At 43.5% G+C, this 22,033-nt stretch overlaps 1 protein-coding gene across 4 annotated transcripts; it reads right to left on the bottom strand.

Moving 5' to 3' along the window:
* Window positions 1–701: 701 nt before the first annotated feature.
* Window positions 702–21,937, bottom strand: DNAJC11 (DnaJ heat shock protein family (Hsp40) member C11). Of its 4 annotated transcripts, XM_052792135.1 has the most exons (16): window positions 21,805–21,937; window positions 18,108–18,237; window positions 15,839–15,912; window positions 14,562–14,663; window positions 9,221–9,349; window positions 8,390–8,512; window positions 7,005–7,078; window positions 5,807–5,996; window positions 5,330–5,415; window positions 4,762–4,878; window positions 3,603–3,758; window positions 3,229–3,298; window positions 3,048–3,105; window positions 2,225–2,367; window positions 1,644–1,773; window positions 702–962 (listed from the first exon to the last, which is right to left on the bottom strand). In XM_052792135.1, the coding sequence occupies exons 1-16, from the start codon at window positions 21,874–21,876 to the stop codon at window positions 937–939; spliced, it is 1,680 nt and encodes a 559-aa protein (XP_052648095.1). In that variant the 5' UTR covers window positions 21,877–21,937; the 3' UTR covers window positions 702–936. The 4 variants fall into 4 exon arrangements, with proteins under 4 accessions (XP_052648095.1, XP_052648099.1, XP_052648098.1 ...); XM_052792139.1 differs by lacking the exon at window positions 15,839–15,912 and having other exon boundaries at window positions 21,805–21,902; XM_052792138.1 differs by lacking the exons at window positions 702–962; window positions 1,644–1,773; window positions 2,225–2,367 and adding an exon at window positions 2,374–2,698.
* Window positions 21,938–22,033: the final 96 nt, after the last annotated feature.

The following is a 22,033-nucleotide window of genomic DNA, read 5'->3' as shown; positions in this document are numbered from 1 at the left end:
TAACTGATGCTTTTTAGAAAGGCCAGCTGAATTTTACGTTTTCAGCTCTTTGCCCATTTGGCATCTCTCCTCACTTTGGTCTGGTTTACTTGTGTAACCTATGTTCCTCTTTTTCCTAGAAATAAATTAGATGGGAAGAGAGAGTTCCAGCATTGGAGTCAAGCGAAATGAATTGCTGTCCTTCTCCCCCAGTTGCTTTCCTCTTTTCTGGAAAACCTTGATAGTACATGGTTCTAGGTGGCAGAAGAATTAGTAAGACTATTATACCCCATGTCCTTGTCTGGAATAGCAGTGTTTGAAATTAGCAGCTGGATGGATTCACGCTGAAGAGGTTCATGTTACTACAAAAGGCAAAAGAACTCCATTCCAAACATACTTGTTCTTAACAAGTACATTTCAAATACACATTTGAGATGGAAAACAATCTCTGTCCTCTTTCCAACAAAAGGATTTACACAGAGGCCTTCCAGGAGGTGGCCAGAGAACTCAACTTCCCCTCAGGAGTAGAAAAAGGTATGTTACCTACCCCAGGAAGTATGTGGAGAAGGGAGAACAACAGGTCTTCTTCCCTGCTCAGTGAAAGAAGATAGACGTGAGACCGCACAAACAGACCGTGGCCAAATTGCAGCAGGAAAGACTCGGCTGCGTGACGGGTGGTGCTCAGTGCCCGCTTGCACAACCTCAGCAGAAAGCACTGCGCATTCAGAGTCACGTTGCTTTATTGGTTACTCAGCCACAATTCAGAGAAGTATTGCCTTGGAGCCACCTGTAGAAGCAGGTTCTCTCATTTTGTCTCGAACATAACTGGTAGGACACCACCTGCTATATGGATAGTAAAAATAAAAATGTCTCTGTTCAAACTTGTAGCATCCGGGGGAAGGTTTTGTAGTTTCCGTTGACCCAGGTACTGTAATGGACACGCACGCTCTCACCACGTTAGCCATCTGCATCGATTCTGTGAGCTGTCGGATAAGAACAATTAAATAGACACATGCCATTTCTGTTGGACAAGACATGTCCTAGCTCGAACTTGCCACCGTACCAGGGACAGACCGCAACATTTCTGGCTGCCAATTAAACACGATTCATATACATCTCTAACGTACTTATGGAAGCTTTGTAAGTTGGATGTGCTTCTTAAATTGGGCTGGGGAGCTGGTATAGAGTAAACACGAGGTTTGTGCCCTTTAGTCAACTCCCCAGACCTACAGGGGTACCGGTAAACCTTGTCACTAGCAGATACCAGTTTCACAAAATTATTCTGGCAGGGAAAATATTTTGGCAGATAGATGAATGGGGATGAGGAAGAAATCTGGCTCAGGCCTCCAACTTGCCTTCATACATTCAATTCAGTCCTCAGAGGGCAATCCAATGCTGTGAATTGCCTGGCAGGGGCACCGGCAGCTGCAGGAGGCCTCTGCTTCTAACTCCAGTTAGATATATAAGGTTAGTTGGTAAAAACAGCTGCAGTGGTGCTACTGAGCTCTTTTAGGCCATACTCCAGAGGCCTATCGTGGTCAGCCCGTTTCAGTAACCCCAGTTCTGAACCCCAGAACCCCAGTTCTGTGCACTTTGCCACACAGAGCTGAAGCAATCCTTTACTGGTTCCTGAAGGAAGAAGCAGGGCGGTCCTTGCTACTTACATTGCTTTGGTATCCTAAGGGCCTCATTGTCAGCTGACATCACTTGGTGCAGAACTCCTCGGAACTGATAAAGCACTTTCAAACTCTTCTCCTCACCCACACAGGGGTCGTAGAAACCTGGCAGCCCAGCCTTGAACCAGAGAAGGACAGACTGAGCATCAGGGAGTGGACTTTCACAGCTCTTCAACTGACCCAAACCATTTATTACTGCCAGAGTGAGGTGTCATTAAAAAAAGGGAGTTTTGTTGCCAATGAGATGAGACAAGCTAAGGAATCGCCTCCACAAGTTCTAATGGCAGAAAAGAGAAAATCAGGGGGTTGGGAAGTTTCTGGTGTACAGCCCCAGAGTCTGTTACAGACACTGTCCCACGCTGCAAATACGGAGATGCTGTTTCTTTGGCACTGGAAATGCCCAGAGAAACAGAAGTTCCTGGATATTCGTAACACTGTAAATTGATCTAGAGTCACTAGCTTCAAGCACACTGGAGAAACCCCCTGACAGGACAGCATACGGTTCAGTTGAAACTCTGAGTCACACATTGGAGCCCTTGAGTCTGGGCTTTGACAGAACAGCTACGTACCTTGGATGCCTCTGTAAGGATGAGTTTAGAGTCTTTCACCAAGCACTGCAGGGGCACAGTCACATCTATTACTTTCACCTTCTCATTCTTCCTGCTGTTGTCATTAACAAACTTCCCATACCAGGCGTTCACTACAATCAAACCTGCATTTCACATGAAATCAGAGATGTGATGAAAGGCTTCCCACCGACAGCTAGGCAGACACTGATGAAAAGACCATCCCGGCATTTTCTCTTGCTTTCAATGACATTTAAACTCTCCTTGCCCGGACCCACGCTTCTCAAGACAGAAGAACATTTCTACTTGGGTGTTTGTTAGCAATCTTCAGCACTAGGACAGAATGACGTGACTTCAATGCCACGCTGATGCAGCGGTCCAAGTGGGTGTCAGTTCACTTTGAAACATTTGCTTGGAAATTGCTAGCAAACATCAGAAATCAGATTTCCGTTATGATCCAGGAGCAAACTGTGTAAGCTAGAGACCAGTGATACCTAAACTTCAGACTATAACTTTTGCACATATTTATACACACACCTCTCTCTTGTGGAGAAGTGAATACAGACCACTGTCTTCAGCCTGTTGACCCACCTCACAGCTTGTCCCAAGAGAATATTCAGCGGATCCCTACTACACTCAGGCACCATAAGCCAAAGCGTAACGGAACTTCCCCATTATGTGTGCAACAGCAATTACGCTGTGCTTCATTAGGAGTGGAAATAAAGAAATTATACCTTGCACTTCTCCCCCCGAACCACCCAGCCTTTGTATTGTTCCCTCCTCTCTCCAAATTTATGGAACAAGTAAATGGTGTTGTAATCTTTACCCATTCTGGCTTCCTCCGCTTCAATTATCCTCCGGACAGACTCTTGCATTAACCGAACCTGTCACAACACAAGGGGCAGAGCAAAAGTCAAGCCCTGTCAGACACTGTGTCCAAAAGGGAAAAGCCTGGAGTGAAAACAGCTTCCTTTAACCAAGAAGGATTAGTTACAGGAAAAACTCACCGCAGCTTCAGCCTCCTGCTTCTTCTGAAGGATGTCGCTGGCTGTATTCTCCCTTTGCTTCTCCAGCTCTCTGGCGTAAGGAAGTCAACATCACATCAGGTCTACACAGTGGATGGGATGCAGCCACAAAGTGGCAGATGTCTACTTACCCACCCCAATTACAACTGGCCCACAACCTGACACAAATGAGCTTGGTTTTAAGGCTCTTCCCCACCTTTCAAGATATTTTTGTAGGCTTCCAGAACTCAGTAGTATTGATGATGTAGTGAACCACAGTGCCTCAGCTGGATATTCCAGCCTTTGCACCAGGCTCCCAGAAGCACTTGCGTGGGACTTCCCAGCTCTGAATTTAAAACACAGTCTTGCGAGCTCACCTCTCCTTTTGTGCCCTGAGGTAGGGTTTGATGATTAGCCTATGCATGGCGAAGTAGATAACTAGAGGTCCCACGGTGGCATAGAATACAGCACTGGGAAGCAGCTGATCTGTTAGGTGGACAGGGAAGAAGTAGGTCTGGCTAGCCCTATTCAACCTGGAACAAAAAAGAACAGAGTGATAGGTAAGAGGAAATGCAGAGTTTAATGTGCTTGATTAAGTACACTTAGCAGCAGGGTATGCTGCTGAAGAACTGCTGAACCAAAGGAGAGATGAATGATGAGCTCAAAAAGGTGAAAATCTGATAAACTGAAACAAGACAACAGTGAGACAGACAGCTGACACCACCCATAGCCAGGCTTTTACGTAGCAGACATCTCTTGGGGTAGTACCTGACCATTCTAAAGTGTTTTTTTAATCTTAGGAGAATTTATTTGGTTATTAATTTCACCAGGGAAAGGGACTACCATCATCATAAAAAGAAAAGAAAATGCCTAGAGAAAAGGTGTATGTTCACAACACCGGCATGTGCCTTCAGGGGAGGAGTACATTAATATTTTTCTGACACTTATAATAATATTCATTTTAGAAAACATTAGTTTTCCTGGGACAGAGGGCTTCTTTACAGTTTCTGCATCCTGGCTCGCCCTCTGCTGGCACCAATTAAAAATGCACTACAGTATATGAACCCTTAAGAGAGTTCTGCCCCTCTTTGTGAACTGCATCTTATTAATAGTATAATCACCTAGATTAGTTAATGATAATTCACTAATTCAAGTATATACTTGCGTACAGTGTTTTAAAAATGGAATGCAATTAAATACATTTCTATCGATAATATTTTCAGAAATCTTCCATCCACTTACCATAATGCTCCAAACCTTACTTTAAGCTGTATTTTCAGAATATTTTGATGCACGCACACACACCCTAGTCCTCAAAGAGTTGCCTCAGGCTCAGCGTAACACCAGCAGAAGGCACGCATTGCTTCCAATGGGCACCACTTATATTAGAGGTGAGGGCATCTGCAACCTTTCATAGTGATATATCAATATACCTGTATTGCCCTAAGATTGGGACCTTCCCACCTGAATACTGGAAATAGAATAATGCAGGTTATGGTCAGCCTCTGAAATCTAGAGTTGTAATCTTGAACTGACTTGATTTTCAAAGACACTCCTTGGGGAACACCAACACTGACGGTGGCTCCTAAAATGCTGTGTCTGGAAATCTTCCTCTCTGCTCCGTACTCCACTATGGTCCCAAAGAAACCCGCCCTAGAACGAGAGAACCAAAAACTGCTAAGACAGAGAAGACTCTTGAATTTCTCTTTACTGAATCCTGTAATTCCCCAACAAGTAAAACATGGAAATATATCTCTCTGCAGCAAAAGTTGGCTACTGGAAGGTTCACTGTGTATCTACAAGATGAAATTAGCCTCTTCAGCTTGTAAAGTAGTAAACAGACTACAAGAACTTCTGGCTTTCTTATTGGTGATGATATAGAGATACCACACACAAATATTTTAAGTTCCACTTATCCGAAGAGGCACACAGAGCTAAGCCTTCAAGACATTCACTTCAGCATTTACCAGATTTAATTAATGAAGAGCAGATTCCCAAAGACCACAGAAGCATTTGATTTGTGCGGAACCTGGAGGCCTACAACAGCAGGACAGGACAGATTCTTCAGGCCGTGAGCAATGTGAATTTCCTCTTGCACACTTACTTGAGAGAACCTTTCACTCGTGTTTGATCCTCATCCTGAAACTTATGCTGATAACTGACCATCATGAAAGAATGGGGGATTCCCAGCTGAAATACAAGAGGCACAAATGTATGAAAACATACCCTCTGCCACCACTGAATGCTCCCTCAAATTTCCTTTCTTATCCTTTAAGTAGCACAGAAAACATAGCAATGCTTGCCACTTACTCGCCACAGCCTGCAACCTCTGCAGTCTGTGTTGTGCACCCTGACCCTAATCTGAGCTGATCCACATTAGAGATGACGATGTTGGGTGCAAAGTGTTGCATTCTGCCAAATGCAGCTGGTTACCTACGTTACATATTCATACAAGACAGTACCAACTGTCTTGGTTATCCTCTAGTCCCAAGTGAAAATACTGCTGGAGCAGAAAAGCTGAGGCACTTTTCTCCCACAGGGTGGTATCACTGTCCCCTGCGTACAGCAACAGGACTCTCACCTGTAACGCCACAGTGAAATGGCTGGTCTTTGTATCCCGGACAATACTAGTGTTCATGGCTGACTGGATGCCCCACCGCCACTGTAAGTACCCCATCGTGTTCTTGTCGAGGTTGCGGGCTAGGACCGTGGTGAGGCCTGGGCGGATCCCACGCGATGAAAACTGCAGGGCACAGTTTGTAGTGATGAAACTAGGAGAAATAAGGAAAGCCCCATCAGTGATAAAACACAGGCTCCCAGATGGCCTCAAATTCCTTCTTGCCCAAGAGCCTTGCTGAATATGCAGAGAATATCCTGCAAAGAGCACAGCACCTGAGGGTTTCAGGAAAAACTCAAAACTAATTTAGACCATACTGACCACAGCACCACCCAGAAGAGCGGGCTCATGCCCTAATTTATTGGTCTGTGCCGCAACACTGCAGCCAACACAGCAGGCTACCTTTCAGCCTTTACCCTTCTCGCCCTAGGCAGATAAAGTCCTGCTCTTCTGTAAAGGCAGCACACTTGGCTGCTAGAAGATAGCAGCCCTGCTATTTAATAATCCTCAAGCATCAGCTCCAAAAACCAGCAATAAAGGACTCTACGCGGAACAAGATCCCTGTATAAGCTCTGAGGAATGGCATTACTAAATTAGAAAATATAAAAAGAAGGAAGTCTACACTGGCACCTACAATGCTCTAGCATATGTCTACAATCACAGCCCTTACCTTGTACTCTCCTTTGCAACTTGAGACCTCTGTTCATTTGTAAACAGACACCACACTAGTGGCAAATTTGGCATCATTTCCCTAAAAATATGACATATCATCTCCTCTTTTCCTGTCAGAAACTCAGGCTCACACATGGAAGCCCTAGAAGAGCTCCCCAATTTTTTTGTTCTGCTCCCAGAGCAAACTTCTGGGGCTCTGATTGTGAGACGACGCCTCAGGTATCACAAATTCATGACAAGATCAAGTACAAAATCTAAGGATGTGGAACACAGACCTTCCTTAAACCGGAGGTATCAAAATGGAGGACAGCAACACACAAAAAGAGTACAAGCATTTTGATCAATACTAAAGCACAACCTTAAGTCTGAAGAAGAAATAGCGTATTTTGTAGGACAGAAAACAAATCCAGAATCAACATGGAAAAGAATTCAGCCCATTTAGTTCCTTAGTGTGGAATATTAACCATTAGACCATTTTTCTAATATTTACCATCTTGGTGTAAGATTACGGAATATCTTCAGACCGAAGAGAGGTCCCTGAAGGTCTCCTGCTCCAAACTCCAACTGTTGAAATGCATAACGCCAGATTGGTAGAAGAAAACATCTTTTACAACAGTGACCAAGTACTTCACAAACGTCATTTACGTCACAGACATATTACGCGCGAGTAACATTTACCATGTATTTCAGCATCCATTCTTTTCTGCTAGCTTTGCATTCAGAATAAGAGGTGTCTGACTGAGTAGGGTCCTCATGAGTAAAACAAAGCCAGTTCCGTAGCGCTACAGCCTACTACTACTAGCACCTGCTCTGGTTGGTCCAGTGAAAATGGAGAAAACGCCTCCATTGCAGCCTCACAACGGCAAACAGCAAGGCATGGCTGCTGCCCTCTGAGGGTAAGAGTCCTTCCCAGGACAGCCTCACAGTAATGTTGTCAGCACTTCTGCTGCTGCACCGTCTCAGCGTCTGCAAAACACACCTGCTGCTTCACCCACTAGTCTGGGTGACTTCCAGGGCTGCTATTCAATGTTTATTTGATGCTGTTCAGTCTCGCTAACGGAAGCAGTTCTTAGACCTGACACTTTTCATGACAAAACCTGCAAAAGCAGTTCCTACTATATCTGCATCTCCCAAGTAAGTTTATTGCACGGGTTTTTTAAGACTTTTTTAGTCAACTGACTCATGACAATATCCACAAGCTCCTGTATTACCAATATTATGAAATCCTAATGCAAATCAAATGCCTCTAGTCTATGAATTCTCAAACGAGAGGGAAAAATACCATTTCTCACAAGCTGAGGAAACAGGTTAGCAGAAGCCAGTGTGCAAAAAGGAAGGCGTAGAAAGCAAGCTGCCTGCCAGCCGTAGCAGCGATGCCATGAGCATCTCAAACAAAGCCACCGGTCTAGCGAGGCACAGCTTGCAGGTGGTAGCGTGGGACCTTCCAGCTCCTTAGATCAGATCTTCCTGGGAGTCAAACTGTTTTCCCCCGTAACTTCTTCCCTTGTGAGCAAAGCAGTTTTTGAAGCGAAGGCAAACTATCACGCTGCCCTAAGGTGCATGCTCACAGCACTGGAAGGCACCTGAGAACCTTCAGACAGTGAAATTAGGAAGGCTGGAGACAACAGGTAACAATTCTGTCAGCACAAGTGAAGTCCAAAAATGCATGGCCAAATGGAAAGGGGAAAAAATTAAGAAAAAACAAAGTTTGGCCTTCCCTTTTTCCTCAAATTCCTTTTTCTACATTCTACAGAACATAGAAAATGAGAGATAAAACAGAGCTAAAGTTCCCTAAAGAAAATAAACACTAGGTAACTAATCCAAGCAGCCTGAAATAGACTGGATATAAAAATGCATAACACTTAGTACTCTTACCTCTCCCCATCCCTTGGCAGATGTCACTCGTCTCAGAGCAACATTAATCGATCCACCTCCATTCCCATTCTGGGTGGAAAGATTACCAGACAGTATTGCTGTGTCCGTGGCAGTCAGTGGTGCCTGAAAAATGAATATATTGTTACCAATTAGTCTGATCCCAATTCACACATTTAGTGCTTATTCTGCAAGGACATAATCACGACTGCAGTGAGTGTAAGCGCAGAGAAAAAGGTAACTCTCCAATGACTCCTTGTCATCCACTGAGCCCAGGTCTTTCAACCAGACATGGCCACACTTGCTCTAAATTTTGTAGTCAAAGATCAAGTATGGCAAAAAGTGAGATAATTCTTACAGTACCAGACATTTGTGACGCCTTTAATGTACCACCTTAAAGTCCTGACCCTGAGCTGCAAACCCTTCTAATGTCACTAGCAGACTAAATTTCATCACCTCTCTGGAACAGAGGAAATGCTCCCCTTTCTTTTCCTTACCCCACATCCTCAAAACTGGGCGCCATTCATTTTCATACACTAAACACTCCATGTTCAGTGAGAAGTAGATACCTGTTTTCAATCATGACTGAGCCTCTGTGCTAGCAGGCAGGACCACTGTAGCCTACAAATGAGTCATGCAAACGCACGCTGTACAGTCAACACGCAGTCCTGCTGGAACTGACCTTACTCTTCCCACCCACGCTGGTAATCGCATCCTTCCATAAATCAAGATGAGAACCCCCTGAGCAGTGTTTCATTTCCCGTTGCTTTGCACGGTAGTGCCTCATTAGCTCAGGCCCTGCTCCACACCAGCAGCAGTGTCTGCCCTCCTTACCTCAATGGACTGGGATATGTGCATTTTGTTTATCTCAATCTGGGGAAAGCTGCTCCCAGGCACATCTTCGTATTCTTCATCGTAACGATCAAAGAGGTCAGTGGCATCTATTCCAACACTAATTGTTCCCTAAGGAATGACAAGTGAAACAAGTACTTGGCATTAACAAACATCCAACATATAGAGGCCAAATGGCTAAACAGTCCTTGTACATGATTAAATTTTTTTGCATTTTTTTCTTGTTCTGCTATTACCTTTTCCACTCTAAAATGCATTTCTTACACATTCAAGACAAACAAAAATTAATGATCACAATATTCTAAAACAGCAATATAAATCATAAGTAAACTGGATAAAAGACAGTTTGTCAGCAGGATTGCAACTTGTAATACTAGTAGGTAGTTCTATTGTGACACATTACAGAAGTAGGTAGAACACTTTCACACAGCAGGTTTCTTCTTCCCCCACAACTGACTCTGCTCTGTCAGTATTTTGAAGTTGAAATAATATATTTTAGAAATTGATTTTCTTCCATGGAACTTGGCCAGAAATCCTCTAAATGCTTTCTTCTCTGAGTTATCTGAAACAACTTAGTTTTGAGCTGCATCATTCACTTGCAATTGACCTCGTTAGTCAAAAATTTAGTTTTCTTTTTCCTAGTTTATATCTTGTAATCAGAAGAAAAGCTTGACAAAGGGAGACTTTTAGGAATTGGTAAATATTTCCTTTCTCAGACGATAGAAAGCTTATTCCTACAAAAAACTAGGCCACAGCTAAATAGTCTGGCTACCTGCTGCTGTGCTCACTCAGACTAACTGCAAGAGTGGGTTTATTTGAAAAGGGCACGATTAGATCCTTGTCTGGGTCATATAACTTCAAGAGGCTTTGGAAACCTTCCCTATAGACCTATTAAACAGCATTCCAGCTCATATAAAATGTACCAGTTGCAATAAAAAAAACAACCCTCTGTGCAGAAGCACAGAACGAACCCCGAGCAATTTGTATAAAGAAACTCAATAGCTGGGTAGGTACAAAAACCACTCACACAGAGTCCAAGTGTGGATGGAATAAATTCTTATTTCAATCTGAGTGAGCGTTCTTCCTTGCTCACTCCACTCTAATCAAATGATGAACCATAAATATAAGAAGAATTGCAGAGTCTGACAGGACTCAAAACTTCTTTCTCGTTTGGCTCCCAACTATTTATTTGCTGTGGAGATTCCTGACCTCTTCTCCATGTTTATTTTCTGATTTCTTGCACGGCAAAAATTGGATAAATATTTTAACACAGGAAGGTGTGATTATTGCCAGGAGAACTCTGGAACAGGGGCTGTGCCCCAACTGTTTACAGATTACTCTTGGCAGGCTGGCGAATTTCAAAGCAATTACGCTCATCATTCTGTTTGTGGCAGCACCAAGGACGAGCTCCTGCCCTTTATGCAGAAGGCTACTTTTCAGGAACCATCTGCAAAGTCACCTTCAAGGGATCTGCTCTCCAGACGCTACAGCGTCTTCAGTTTCAGCCCACTCCTACGCTGTGCTGTGCCTTGAAACGAGGCCAAATTAAGAGCAAAGCAAGGCAAAACCGACAACTGCCTAGGAAGCAGCGCAGCCCTGCGCTGCTCTCCAGCCCTCTGGAAAGACACGGAGTACAACAGCCCAAGAGAAACAGAAAGTGCCAACTCCGCTCAATGAAATTCCAGCAAATGCACTCCAGAGTGGCCACCCGAATGTGTCTCGATACAGGTGAGCGTTTATTTTAACAAAAGAGAGAACTATTTTCATTTTTCCCTGTTGCTCTTCAACTCAAGGAAGCGTAAAACCCAAGATCTTTCCTAACACAGGCAGGATGGAAAGAAAGGCTTTCCATGTGGAGCGCCACATTCAGCGCAGAACCTTTGCCAGACTGCAACCTTAAATTCCAAGTTAAACATTTTTAAACAAGGGATAGCATGCTGAGTAGTAAGCATGCTGAATTTGAATGGCAAAAAGACAGAAAATTGTGTGTTTTCAACTCAGACTGGAATATAAGCAGCAGTAAATCTTTCTCAAGAATTTGCACTAAAAAACCCCAAACACTGAAAAACATCTTACTATACTATGTTTACTCATACCGCAATGCTTGTACCCTTCGTAAAGATGGATCAAGGTCCACACACATTCCTGAAGTTCATTGCACCTCCTTTCTTTCAGTCATACTCAAAATCTTATGATTTCCTTTTTCACACCTATGAATTTTAGAGCAAATATCCTTCCTAACGAAAAAAGGTAAACACCTGAACCTATCCATGAAAATCCACAAGACCCATTCAGAGAAAAGGAGCGTCTCCACTCCCTCCCTGCCCCCTCAGCAGATCTTCTATTCAGCTGCCTTTCGCTGAAGTGAGCGGTGGACTCCGTGCAGACATTTCACCTCCTGCCGAGCAGGTGAAGTCACCCTCAGAGGTCTATAGATCCTGGCCAGGAAACTGGCTCGGGCGCAAGCACAGGAAAAGCAGCAGATGGTAAAGTTAAAAATATTCCCAGAGAACGACAGCACCCCCTATGCCACCGGATAATAGAGAGGGGACCGCTGCTGCTCACAACTCCCCATCAGCCACCTGCTCAGACCATTGGAAATGAAAAAGCCCTCCCCAAAGAAAGAGCAGCAGGGAAAAAGCTGTAAAGCTCTGCTCAGAAGTCAGCGGTGCACGCACGCGACATGCTGCAAAGCATACCAGCTCAGCAGGATGGGAAGCTGGGGAACAGCGCTACAGAACCATCAGAGTTGATACCTGGTATCCTCTTTTAAAATCACCTTTATTTGCCATCCTGCGAATACGAAACAGACTTTACTGCTGGAATTAAGAGGTGTGCCAGAGAAGAATATACTCCCTCCTTGCCTCTTTTCTTAGGGATTTACCTTCTGGAAGGTGACATATGGAAGCTGTGCCAGACTAAGCCTTGAGGGACCTGCATCTCTTAGACGCTGACCTTCTGCAGCAGGAAAATAATGGGATTTAATTTCTCCTAACAGGAAGCGGTTCTTCTCAAATCAAGTAATGAACTTTTCAACCCTTCTGCACATCTTTGAAAGCAGGAACAAAGCTCTAAAAGCAAATAATAGACTCAATTCGAAACCTGCCAAATTGCCTACATCTGGTTATTGCTCAACATTTCTGGTGAAAATGCTTTATTTTGCTGGAACCGTTTTATAGAACTGACAAAATGTTGGAAATTTTAAAATAACTTGCGTTCGTGTATGAAATGATCACAGCTGCGCTACCTAATTCCACAGGAACACTGCCTGGAGAGACATTTCTATAGGCTGCCAATCAGCAATTGCTGTAAACACCCAGATGGCTAATTTTATCACAGGACACAGAGGCTGAGGCTTACAATGCAGCTCCACTTTTTACAGCTCACAGCCACAGCGAGGCGCCCAGACAAAATGTCAAATTCCTGAAGTCACAGAGAATCATGAGGTGGAGATAAACATCACCCTCTCTGAGAATACCCTTCTGACCCCAATCACCCTCATCTCCAGCAGAGACAGTTCGACTTGCCCCTTTAGTGGCATCCAGAAATCCCTTCCTGCCTGCAATAATGTTGTCAGCAGTTATTCATGTAACACCTTATGTTTATTTACCCTTCCAGTACAAACAAGGTCTCAGTATCTGTGCACTATCCACAACAGCCTGGTGATCTGTATTAGTCCTTTGCTTTGCTAAGACCAGCACAGATCCAAAGTCTGTGCCAAGGTGAATATCTCAAAACATTACAGGTCTTCCCGGATGGACATTTTTCTGATACAGTCCTAAGCATTACCGTACTCACACTTCTGTCCAATCAGAAAACATTGTGATTTTAAACTGCTGGCCATGAAAATACCATCAACCTTCAAAAACAACAGTAATAGCTGTTAATCAACCGGTAGTTTGTTTCTCAGGTTACGCAAGTTATGCTGCAACACTTTAGAGGTCCATGCGTGAACACCACAACACAGGAGACCTCCTCTTTCAAAGCCATCAGAAGAGTACAGCCACCCATGCTTCAGGATGCAGAATCTGCATTGAATGCAAGCCTGCAGTGAGAGCTCTGGGGATACCCAGTTTTCCACCACGGGTAGAAGCATTTATAAATAAAACAAAAATTGATGTCTCATTACAGTTTATTTTTTCAAGATGAACAAAATTTGTCTACATAAATATCTGCACGGTTACCTTCGGGTAGACAGAGTAAAATTAAGGCTCCCTCACCATGGACCACTTCCATACTGCATAGAACAAACGGATTTCTAACACTTTTCAAAAAATAGGTACAAAATGGTTTCTGATAGTTTAAGCAAAAAACCCCGAGAAAAATACAGATACAGGTAAACTAAAGTATGAATATATTTGGCCAGTGTAGATGCAGCCCTTGGATAATGTCATTCACTGCATGAGAACCAAGATTTTTGTGATTCAACAAGCTTTGAAACCTCAGTCCGTGACAATCCTGACAAAACCAGGGTTTGCCTAGCGTACTTATCAAGCCAAGAGCCAGCAAAGCCGTTAGCATTCTAAACTATCGGAGTATTCCAGTCGCAGCAGGTGACAGAGGAAGCAGCGGCCGATCGTCATTTCCACCTCTCCCTGCCATCCCAACGCTACCATGAGAACATCATTCTCAACACGGTATTCTTGATCATCTCTGAACAGCCAAGATTCAGCTGCGAGGTGGGTCATTTAGTGTCAGTTTATGGCTGCTCAAACAGACTGAGAGATGCGAATGGAATACTCAATGATTCTCATCCTGAGAGTGCAATCAAGCTTTCCTAGAACAGGCACTAACTGTGAAACTGGCAAGACCCCAATCCTGTTCAGGTTGGTTTTGCTCACTGTGCTGCAGCCAGAAGAGTTCTGCTACCCAGCTGGTTTGGTAGCTGCCTTGCATTTTTCATTGGTTTCAAAGCTGTGTTTGAATATCTCCCCGCATTGTTGTGACACTACAGCAGTGTCAAAGGGAAACTCATCAGGTAACTGCAGGGAGTTTCATTGTATTTGGAATACTTGGAAAGAAATCATAAACATTTCAGTGTTAGGTCTGTTTTCTTGAAATTGCTGAAAGAGGTATTTTGCTCCTACATGTTTCAATGAAATAAAGAAAAGGAACTTTCAATAGAAGATTACTGTTCAAAAAATTAGCTGTTTTCCCTACATTGCCCAGAGAAACTGAATATTCAAAACAGGAAAAGTAACTCACTAAGTGTAGATACCTAAGGGGCTATTTACTATAGCCCCTCATCTAGGCTAATCACACCCTGCATATTCGTAACAATTTACAGATTCACCCTTGACCCTAGGATGAAGTCTTTGCTTACCTTTGGATTAGTTCGCTGCTGCAGTCTTCTTTCTTCTCTCTCTCTCTGCAAACGCTCAAATTCTTCCCTGATTTCAGCTGGAGTTCTCTTCCTTTCCACAACCTGCTCAAAAAGAAATTAAAAACAGAAGATTACCAGAAAGAGGTATTCAGGGTATTGCATTGCTGATGGGACGGAGGTCCACTGACCTGGTACGCTCTAACATGCTGCCCCTGCTGCTGCTGTAAGCCACCCTGCAAACTCTGAACTCAGAGTTTGGAAGCAAACACTTGGGCCAGATCAAATGGCAGGCACAAGAGAAAACCCCATGCTTTGACAGAAGGGAAAATGGTCTTGTTATTTCTATTTCCTTGACAAAACCAGGGCAAATAGCTTTCAAACCACAAGTACAAGATACTGCAGCACAACCGTTACCAACAGCTATCCATTAACTTCTGTACTAGGGCTAGAGAAAAAAAATGAAAACAACTGAAAGCTTCTGGCCTGAGGTAAACTGATTAAGCGAGAGTTTTGTGATTTTAGGCTACACTGATTCATGTCTGTTTGCCTTACATGGCTCAGGGAATGAAGGTTTTAAACAGGTATGGCTCTAGGTATGGATAGAAAGAGTATTGGATTCAACTTTTCAAAATAAGATCAAGTCTGCCACAAGCAGCTCAAAAAAGTCTGTTACACACTGCCACTGCTCCACATGTCTTGCTACTAACTCCAAACTTGACCTCTGTACTGGCCTGACCCAATACAATATATTCTGCGGCAAGCAGCGTAGTGCAATCAACCAAGACCAGCAGAGGCTAGCAAGGGGACTTAACAACAGGAAAGCCACAAATGGACAAGTTCTCTTTCAAAGCCCATAAAAACCAACCAAACAAAACCAAACAACCCCAAAGAGCCCAGAAAGAAAAAGTAATTTCAAACTCAGAGGCTAGCTGATACTGGGAAAAAAGTTTCAGATGAAAAAGATGAGACTAGATGGACAATAACGACGCATTTGTCTCAGACAAAGATGTTGCCTGTCACGGTAATATCCTATTAGGGAACTCTGAATGTCAGGTTTATTGTTCTCTTGTCAAGTGAAAAACCTAAGTATTCTTTGAAAATCCATCATGGTGTTTCAGCAGAGATGGAGAGAGGCAGAAATAACTAAACAGGGATGCCTTCAAACAAACAGGCATTTATTACCATCAAGGTGTCGGTGCAGCTCGATATAACAAGAATGTCAGATAAAGGTGGGTTTAGTCAATTCCACTGGCCGTAAGGTGCTAAATTTCTCTCACCTCCCATCCTTCCATTTCCAGTCCTCTCCTCCCATATATGTCATAGATGGCTCTGGTCTGTGGATCACTAAGCACTGCAAGTTAAAATCAAAAGAGGAGAGAACTCAGTTTTTGGTCTTCTCCTCGCATTTCAGACCAACACACTAGTGTTATTTGGAATTCAAGCACAGATCCTGGAAACACATTGTTCTACAGTTGCATCCAATTTTTACATTAACTCCCTTTAACCTTTTCACATGCTACATTAACAGGACACACTCACTTTTCCCCCCAGCAAATTCCTTTTTCTTTTTCCTTACTTCTAAAATCAAAAAGTGAAAAGAACACAAAAGAGACATGCAGACTAACTGAATATGCAGCAGGGTTTTTAATATTGCTTTCTTTGACTGAAGGGTGACACAAGCCCTCTAACAATTAATGGGATTATTGGGATTATTAGCCATTCAGCGATAGCAGTCCCTGGAAACTGTCTGAGGAGGAATGACACCTACCTCTGTCTAGCTTTCAAAGCTCTTTGGTGCTTCGCTCCCTGTGTTCAATCTTCCTTACCGTTCCTGTCCACTGATCCTTTCCCACCCAGTCCAAACATATGGGACATGCCAAGCACCAACAAAGCAATTTCCATGAGGCAGTTCCTGCCTTGCCAAACATCAACTACAGGGTAATTGCAAAAATGCATGCAGAATCTGAATCTCCCAAAAAGTCACACAATGCAATGGAGAAAATAAAATAAACCAGGAGACTGCAGAACAGTTACTTTGGAAAAAGACTGCACACAGAATTAAGAAGACTCTCCAAAATGTAAGGCATATTTAAATGCATAATCTCTCATACTACACCATTCCTTAAAAAAACAAAAAATTAAAAAATCATCCGTATTTTTCCCACAGGGTTCCAAGACCAGCTTCATCATCATCATGCATGTCTTTTGACTGTGGAGGAACTGATGAGTCTTCAGGGAGCTGGGTGTGTATATTAAGGCAAAAAGAGGCTTATACTAGTAACTGAGGTTTGATCTGAACTACTTGAAGATTATTGAACTTGCTAAATGTCACAGGGAGATACTATTTTTTATACATTCTGAAAAAATAACTCTTTTCTTGTGTGATATTAAGAGATGGAAGAGAAGGGGGAGAAAATAGGCAGGAGGTGGGGTGGCTTATTTTCAAGATGTCAAAACTTTTGCTTGTAAAGTATTATGCTCACATTTAGTACTAAATGAACAACCGTTTACATATACATTACAACACAGAGCCAAGCAAAGACACAGAATTCAAAGGGAAAGCTGACTCTAATGTAAGACCTACTCACCGCATTAAAATGAAATTATTGAAGCATCCTGAGTTTTTATTCCCTATGTCATCAATGTAAGACCTTCACTGTTCTCCCCAGCAAAAGCTTCCTTATGTCCTAACGCCTAGCTAGGGACAATGTAAAAGACTCCACCCATGTTCAAGTCCAACTGGAAGAAACAAATGCTTATCATTCAGAAAACATGAGAGTAAAAAAAAAAAAAAAATTTAGCTCATCTTTGAGGTTTAATAGAGGAATATTTATTCACCATTTTGCTTTAGTTTCTCTTTAGGCTACAGGACAGAGCATCTCGTTTGGTGCACCAGTTTTTTTAATGCAGCGGAGTCCTACCAGCCTCTAATCCACTTGCATTCCAGGTGCCTCTTACCACACTTGCAAAATGCTGCAAGCTAATTCTAACGAATCACTTCCTTGTGCCTCAGTTACACTACATATTACCTACGGTGACACCAGGATTTAAGTAAATGTCAGCTTAATTCAGAATATTTTTAAAGGGCTTTGGCATCCCTGGATGAAATCTACTGTCCTTGTCTCAGTCTTAGCATATGGAAGAACTTGCTGAAAAACAATGGAGACTGCAACCAGGTGATAGAGTACAGAAACTCAGGATGTATCAGTTCAAAAGTAAAATATGAAATTGTCTTTCTGTTTGAAGCTTTTCAGTCCTCAGTCTCTTATGGGACGGTCTTTTCAGAAGTAAGGGAAGTGGTGAAAAGATTATTTACGACACGCAGGAAATAAGACAGAGACTCCACATTTCGTTCATTGAAGAATTTATACTGCATTGCTCCTCTGATTTACAGGACAGAATCAGGAAACAAAGCATCGCTAAGCATCAGCAAATTTAATTATTATTTTGTAATAATATATATACTTTTCAAAAAGCACAAAGACACAGCCCTCCTTCTAGACAACCCCTGAAAACAGTTTCTGCAAACTTCAGACTTCCACTGACCTTCATAAGCTTGGTGAACAAGGTTAAACAGCCGCTCAGCTTGCGTTTTGAGCTCTGGGTCTCTGTGCTTGTCTGGATGGTAGAGCATACACAGTCGGCGGTAGGCAGCTTTTAGCTCTTCCTGAGAGGCCTGTGAACAGCAGTAAAAATGAATTAAAGTACAACCAATACTATTTTAAAAAGACCATTCTCAAGATCAGGCCTAAAAGAGAAGTCCATCAGCTATTGTATTACACTACTTTTACTTACACAAAATCAATAATGGACTTTTGTTTCATTACGTAAGTTAATAAAATGTTCAATTATGCACACCAGTATTTCCCACACTATTTATAGTGCAACAAGTGACAGCAACAGCTCATCAGTGTATACCTAGGTATAAAAAGATAGGTTAAAAAAACCCCAACAAAACGCCCAAGCAATCTGTGTTCACACATTATTGTTATTACGCAACTAATGTCTCCTCAATTTAATGCAGAAAAGCAAAAGAAATAGTCACCTCAGGATAAAAACACTTAAATCCAGAGATGTACATCAAATTCTACTCATATTTCAGTCTTAAACCCTCAAGTAGATACTATAACTATCCAAAAGCACTGACTTTCCACAGCAGTAAAGCTAAGAAATGTAAACCTACAGTTTTACATCCACCCCTTCACTGCCATGCTCTCTAGCACCTCCCTTCCTATACAGCAAGGGCTCTCTGTCATGCTGTACGAAAGGAATGCACATCATCTGCCCGCAGAAACACACTCACCTGCAGCAGATTGGTAACCAGAAGAACAGCGTGTCACTAAATGCATCAAGAAAAAACAAAAAGCCCTGTTCTTTACCACAACCACTCTGGAATTTCAGACGGCACCTGGCCTCATTCCAAAGACACATGGTGGAAAGGGATTTCAGATGGCACTCTCAGAATCGATGGAATAAAACCCCCACTCCTTCCATTACCATCTCTCAGGAGACAACCTCACAGCAATATTATTTTTTGACTCTAGAGAGTCCTGGTAACTTCCCCTGTCTCATCTCGCTCCTGCAACAGTCCTTATATTGCAGCAGCTGTCTATGCCTTGGCGGCTGGTTAACACCTGCTTAGAAGCGCAGTTGCCAAAACCAGCTAGAACTTCCCCGAAAGGCACAGGTAGTGCATGTGGCTGCACAGAGCTACCAACCAGCCAGTTACAAAACTGTCCAGGCAAGACTCAATTCCCAGGGCGCAGGAAGCCACTACTCTGCACCAGGAGAAATATGCAGAGTAAAATAACCGAAACAACATGACGGGTACTTGCTGGCCCCCTTCAAGCAAATGTCATCCCTTTTATTACAGCCAGGGGTTATGATGGACAGGAATAGAACGCAGGCAAGTGAGAAGGGGGCATCCAGAAAATGACTTTTGATAACAGAATTTAAAGACACAAATTCCATTTACTCTTAACACTCTTCAGTGACTGAAGCTTTCACAGTTTCCAAGCTTTCACCGTGGAAACAAAGGCCGTAACAGTTTGTTTCTTAGAGTAACATCTTTTTTCCAACTTGTGGTAAGGAGAGTCTGGGTTTTCATCAAAGAAACGCATTCATTTGTGTACTGAAGCTAGAAATCCATTCAGTTTTGAGGACAGCTTAGAATAAATGTTTTCTCTGCACGTGTGTACTATTTCATGTTTCTAAATGATATAGCAAAAGGGGACCTGCCAAATTTGCTGGGCCCAAGACAGTAAACGTAGCTACAGATTAGCTTTTTTTCTTTTTACCACCTTGTGTTTCTCGGACATTGAAATTAAACTCGACTGAGAAGGCAGGGGAAGATATAGGTCTAAAATGGCATTCTTTAATCAAATTAATGATAAATGGTTTAATGTGCTATTGATTATATAATAGAAATGAGCAGTTTCATTTTTCATAAATGCCATGTTCAATAAAATGTTAGATTGGGCCTTTCATCATCATTGAATAGCTCGGGTCATTAGCTCAATATTTCATGAGCAATAGCCTCTTAGAAACCGCTAAAGAAATACTGACATCATTTCAAATTGCAATGAAATACATAAGTCAGTAATAATCATACGTAAGTTACATCTTTATTACCAAAATTCCAGGCAAAATTAAAAGGCGTCCCATCTCCCTACTTGGGGTTTAAATGGCTTCATTTAACGTCTCAAACATGTCACCACTTTTTTACTGGATTGAAATCTATAAAAGATTAAACATTTATATACATACATGCACGAAAATCACTGCTCGGCAGGCTCATTCTCCTCATCGGGGCTGCAAAGTTCAGTGGTTAACTATTATTTTAAGCTCAGCTACCACATCACACGAAGTTGGCTCAGCACACAAAAATGCGAGTCACTGCATTCCACTGCTACGCAGGATAGTACTACTGAATTTAATTAGCAAGGGGTAATTAAGAAAGCAACTACTACTCTCAGTTGGAATTACTCCCTCGAAGACCATTTTAACTTGGTTTCCAGCTCCCTGCTGTACCAAACCTGAATTTTCTGGTCTCTAGCGCAGAGCTGAAAGCCTAGCTAAGTTAACTATTAAGGCTTTGCTGTTTATCTCCCAAGCAGTCCCAACCCCTGTGCAGTTCCCACCTCTTTCCGTTAACCTCTACATCTGCACACGGCTGACATTTGGGAGGGTGAATTACAAAAGCTGTCGAGTGATCTACAAGTACGGCCCACTGGCTTTTAACAAGACTCAGGCTTGAGTTGCACAGAAATTTTTCTAAAAAGAGCACACTTTGCTGCATGGCATTCAGGAATTCTGCAAGCAGAGTTACTGTTACACATTTTTCCTTCAGAAATGTGGAAGATTTCCACAAATGAGACACAGGAGGCTGCCACTGAGGCCACAAGTACCGACATTAACTCCAAAGATAATTTTTTCCGAGCTATCAGGCTGAATGGCTTCCAAGTCCTGAACTCCTATTATATGCAGTAGTAGTAGTTCAGCAAAAGCCTTTTTCAGCCCAAATCGTTAACATCTAGGCCAATGTGTTTGAGCGGTTAAGTCTGTTTAGATATATGTACGCACATAGAGAGAGTACGTATAGATATATTGCTATTACACCTGACGAAACAAGCTATAGCACAGTTTATACACTCTGATCTTTGGCGATTTGCCTAATCATTACTATAAAAAAAGCAGCTACCTCCCATTAAGTTCCAAACTGTTCTAGCATAACAAAACTGCACCAACTAATACCCATCTATTCTTAAAAATCAAACCGGGGACTATTGATCCTCCTTCTTTGCTAAGCGAGATGCCCTGCAACACACGTATGAGTTTTCAATTTGGAAACGTTTGGGAAGTCCGGACAGCCCTGGTTAAAAGCAGAACGAACAGGCAGCCAAAGAGACAAGCACGCGAGACCCACGGACCCGCGGGGATGCGGCTCAGGGCCGAGCTACCGTCTGCCCCGGGAAGAGTCAAATCGGAAGCATTCACCGCAACCCACCCCCGCCTCACCCGCCGCTCTCCCGCCCCGCCATCCCGCTTCGGATTTCCGAACTCCTGCTCCCGGGACAGCGGCTGCCTCAGCCCCGCTCCCGCCCGCCGGGACCCGACGCGGCCCGGCCCGGCCCGGCCTGCCCCGGCGGGCACCGGGGTCACACGGCCCGCCGGGCCCCGCCGCTCCGCCCTGCCCCACCGCCCGGCCCCTCCGCCCGCAGCCCTCCGCCGCCGCCAGGCCCACCTCCCGCCGCACGTTGAGCAGCGAGTAGTAGTCCTCGTTGTCCGGCACCTCCTCCCCCAAGGCCGCCGCCATCTTCCCGACCTCTCACCCCGCACGGCTGGGCGTGGCGGCGGCGGACGCGAGAGCGGGCGCGAGGCGCGGCGCCGCCCGCCGGCGCGCCCCCCAGCGGACCGGCGGGCCGAACGCCTGCGCATGCGCCGGGGCAAAAACCACACACCACCACCACCAC

Source organism: Harpia harpyja, chromosome 7 (assembly GCF_026419915.1).
Source record: "Harpia harpyja isolate bHarHar1 chromosome 7, bHarHar1 primary haplotype, whole genome shotgun sequence".
In the NCBI taxonomy this organism is placed as follows: Eukaryota; Metazoa; Chordata; class Aves; order Accipitriformes; family Accipitridae; genus Harpia; species Harpia harpyja.
Note: the sequence above shows the minus strand (reverse complement) of the source record. Positions and strands in the feature narration are given on the sequence as shown.

What these genes read in the sequence shown, in the direction of transcription:
- DNAJC11 (XM_052792135.1), bottom strand. Translation starts at nt 21,876, where the DNA reads ATGGCGGCGGCCTTGGGGGAGGAGGTGCCGGACAACGAGGACTACTAC. An exon ending in TGTTCACCAAGCTTATGAAG is followed by an intron (nt 15,913 to 18,107) that starts GTCAGTGGAAGT and finishes TTTAACTTGCAG; the next exon opens with TGCTTAGTGATCCACAGACC. An exon ending in AGCAGCGAACTAATCCAAAG is followed by an intron (nt 9,350 to 14,561) that starts GTAAGCAAAGAC and finishes GTCATTCCTTAG; the next exon opens with GGAACAATTAGTGTTGGAAT.